General features: G+C 38.9%; 1 protein-coding gene across 1 annotated transcript; it reads right to left on the bottom strand.

Moving 5' to 3' along the window:
* Positions 1 to 941: 941 nt before the first annotated feature.
* On the bottom strand, positions 942 to 3,584 carry LOC119074627. The gene is made up of 2 exons (XM_037180894.1): positions 1,742 to 3,584; positions 942 to 1,056 (listed from the first exon to the last, which is right to left on the bottom strand). Exon 1 carries the CDS (start codon positions 3,545 to 3,547, stop codon positions 2,231 to 2,233), a length of 1,317 nt encoding a protein of 438 aa, XP_037036789.1. The 5' UTR covers positions 3,548 to 3,584; the 3' UTR covers positions 942 to 1,056; positions 1,742 to 2,230.
* Positions 3,585 to 3,938: the final 354 nt, after the last annotated feature.

Below are 3,938 nucleotides of genomic sequence, written 5' to 3'. Positions count from 1 at the left end.
AGCTCGAACGAGTGAGAAGTTTGCGGCTAGGCCAAACCTAATATTAGACAACTCGTACGAGTGTGAAGTTTGCGGCCCGAGCGAAGCGAGGGTCGTAATTCACACGAGTTGCGGTATCGTATTGCAATGTTAGACAGCTCGGACGAGCGATAAGTTTGCGGTTAACAACTCGGGTCTTATTGGATTATTGCACAATTTAAACGAATACAAAGTGACAACATTTCATTTTTGTAGAAGTAAATGTATCAAATTGAGAATTGTGTTAGATTATTACATCCATACCGTGACAAAAAGGCTTGGACTTCAGGAATTGTCCATTCTCACCCAGATGAAAAAATCAGTTAAAATAAAATAAGATAATCAAACCTGAAAGAACCAGGTTAAGACAACCTTGAGTTGATCACGAAGGCACACACAAAAACAAAATTCTTTCAGAACCTTGATTATAATATTCTGTAATATAAGGTAAAGGCAAAATGAAATGATCTAGTCTGGTTTTTGACAATTGAAATTCAGTTGACAAAAATGAGGCTCGATAATTTTGTTTTGCTTTCACTTTAATTGATTAATTATTTTGGAAAAATTATCAGTCAAGGGACCCGACCCGCCCAAAAGGTGGGACCTAGTATATCCTAGGTGAATAATTTTTTCGGGGAATCACACTGCGTATGCGATAAAGTCATTTATTATTACTATTAGATCGGACGGGATTTTCAAAATTGCTTAAAGCAATTTTAATGGGAGATAATATAAAGAGAAGTTTATATGGAGAGTCTTGAAGTGTAGTGCAGTTTAGTTTCAAGATAAATGACTTTTCTAGACAACTAGTCGACTCCCGTGGCGCTACGCGCCACATCGCCGCCTAGCAAGCTTCCCCGTCAAACACCTAATCCCGTCAAACACCTAATCCCGTCAAACACCTAATCCCGTCAAACACCTAATCCCGTCAAACACCTAATCCCGTCAAACACCTAATCCCGTCAAACACCTAATCCCGTCAAACACCTAATCCCGTCAAACACCTAATCCCGTCAAACACCTAATCCCGTCAAACACCTAATCCCTTATGTCGTCAAATACTTCATAGTTTCTGCATTTTCATGTTGTTATCTCAGTCTTAGTTGTTTTTATCTCCATTTGAAATCTTCATTTTTAAATTTTTAATCTCTGATGTTATCTTCTTTTCTGAAATTGTTATCTCAACTTTTTAATATGTTTTATCTCCATTCCATACATTTGTTATTTCCATATCTAGTTATAATATCTCCAGAACCAACTTTTTACCTTTCTATGACAAACCAAACAATTTACCTAATACAATTTATTAAAGGGTGAATTCAGTTGCCGTCTATAATTTGGTTCTGTAAATTTAAATTTTTTTATAACAAAAGTTACACATACTAATTATTAGACGTTGCGAAAGAAAAAAAAATAACTCCTAAGTTACCGACACCGTTCCGGCGCCCGGCTCGCATTGCGGCCCTCCGCTTCGCTCCGGGGCAATGGGCCGGATCGCTCGGCGTGTTAAACCGCTTTTTATGTACAAAGAAAATTGTAAATTTTCGTAAAAAGATGAATTCTGTAAGGACGAACAACACTCCGTAACGTTATATTTCATAAAATGATGAGCTCCCTAGGAACCAACAAAACGCCTTTAGGGCGAGAAGAAAGTTAGGAATTAAGTTGAGTTGAGATCTCAACTCAAGATCAGTCAATTTAGGAATTGAATTAAGATTGAGACCTAATCTCGTCAAACATGTAATTCCGTGAAACACCCAATCGCGTCAAACACCTAATCCCGTGAAACTCCTAATCCCGTAAAACACCCAATCGCGTCAAACACCTAATACCGTATCCCGTGAAACATCAAATCTCGTCAAAGATGTAATTCCGTGAAACACCCAATCGCGTCAAACACCTAATCCCGTGAAACTTTAATCCCGTTAAACACCCAATCGCATCAAACACCTAATCCCGTATCCCGTGAGACACCTAACCTCGTCAAACATGTAATTCCGTGAAACACCTAGTCCAGTCAAACACATGATCCCGTCAAACACCTAATCCTGTCAAACACATAATGCCGTGAAACAACTAATCCCGCCAAACACATAATTCCGTCAAACACATAATTGAAACACCCAATTCCAACTTCCACACTTTTTTATGAATGCTGCCGTCTTCTACTCTCAAAACTGAGACTTTGCCAAAGAAACCAATAATCCGAATCTCATAGGTCCAGAGATAATCCCAAAAACCTAATTGAAACAGCCAATTCTAACTTCCCGACTTTTTCATGAATGCCGTCGTCTTCTACTCTCAAAACTCTAAGACTTTGCAGAAGAAACCAATATTCCATCTCCCATAGTTCCTGAGATAATCCCAAAACCATAATTGAAACACCCAATTCTAACTTTCCGACTTTTTCATGAATGCCGTCGTCTTCTACTCTCAAAACTCTAAGACTTTGCCGAAGAAACCAATATTCCATCTCCCATTGTTCCAGAGATAATCCCAAAAACCTAATTGAAATAGCCAATTCTAACTTCCCGACTTTTTCATGAATGCCGCCGTCTTCTACTCTCAAAACTCTAAGACTTTGCCGAAGAAACCAATATTCCATCTCCCATAGTTCCTGAGATAATCCCAAAACCATAATTGAAACACCCAATTCCAACTTCACGACTTTTTCACGAATGCCGCCGTCTTCTACTCTCAAAACTCTAAGACTTTGCCAAAGAAACCAATATTCCATCTCCCGCAGGGCCAGAGATAATTCCAAAACCATAATTGAAACAGCCAATTCTAACTTCCCTACTTTTTCATGAATGCTGTCGTCTTCTGCTCTCAAAACTCTAAGACTTTGCCGAAGAAACCAATATTCCATCTCCCATAGTTCCAGAGATAATCCCAAAAACCTAATTGAAACAGCCAATTCTAACTTCCCGACTTTTTCATGAATGCCGACGTCTTTTACTCTCAAAACTCTAAGACTTTGCCGAAGAAACCAATATTCCATCTCCCATAGTTCCTGAGATAATCCCAAAACCATAATTGAAACACCCAATTCCAACTTCACGACTTTTTCACGAATGCCGCCGTCTTCTACTCTCAAAACTCTAAGACTTTGCAGAAGAAACCAATATTCCATCTCCCATAGTTCCTGAGATAATCCCAAAACCATAATTGAAACACCCAATTCCAACTTCACGACTTTTTCACGAATGCCGCCGTCTTCTACTCTCAAAACTCTAAGACTTTGCAGAAGAAACCAATATTCCATCTCCCATAGTTCCTGAGATAATCCCAAAACCATAATTGAAACAGCCAATTCTAACTTCCCGACTTTTTCATGAATGCCGCCGTGTTCTACTCTCAAAACTCTAAGACTTTGCCAAAGAAACCAATATTCCATCTCCCGCAGGGCCAGAGATAATTCCAAAACCATAATTGAAACAGCCAATTCTAACTTCCCGACTTTTTCATGAATGCTGTCGTCTTCTGCTCTCAAAACTCTAAGACTTTGCCGAAGAAACCAATATTCCATCTCCCATAGTTCCAGAGATAATCCCAAAAACCTAATTGAAACAGCCAATTCTAACTTCCCGACTTTTTCATGAATGCTGTCGTCTTATGCTCTCAAAACTCTAAGACTTTGCCGAAGAAACCAATATTCCATCTCCCATAGTTCCAGAGATAATCCCAAAAACCTAATTGAAACAGCCAATTCTAACTTCCCGACTTTTTCATGAATGCCGTCGTCTTCTACTCTCAAAACTCTAAGACTTTGCCGAAGAAACCAATATTCCATCTCCCATAGTTCCAGAGATAATCCCAAAAACCTAATTGAAACAGCCAATTCTAACTTCCCGACTTTTTCATGAATGCCGACGTCTTTTACTCTCAAAACTCTAAGACTTTGCCGAAGAAACCAATAT

Source organism: Bradysia coprophila, unplaced genomic scaffold, assembly GCF_014529535.1.
Source record: "Bradysia coprophila strain Holo2 unplaced genomic scaffold, BU_Bcop_v1 contig_151, whole genome shotgun sequence".
Lineage (NCBI taxonomy): Eukaryota > Metazoa > Arthropoda > Insecta > Diptera > Sciaridae > Bradysia > Bradysia coprophila.
This window is presented reverse-complemented; position numbering and strand designations above follow the sequence as displayed.

Bases quoted from the DNA above. Each gene is read 5' to 3' on its own strand.
- LOC119074627 (XM_037180894.1), bottom strand. From the start codon at position 3,547: ATGGAATATTGGTTTCTTCGGCAAAGTCTTAGAGTTTTGAGAGCAGAA.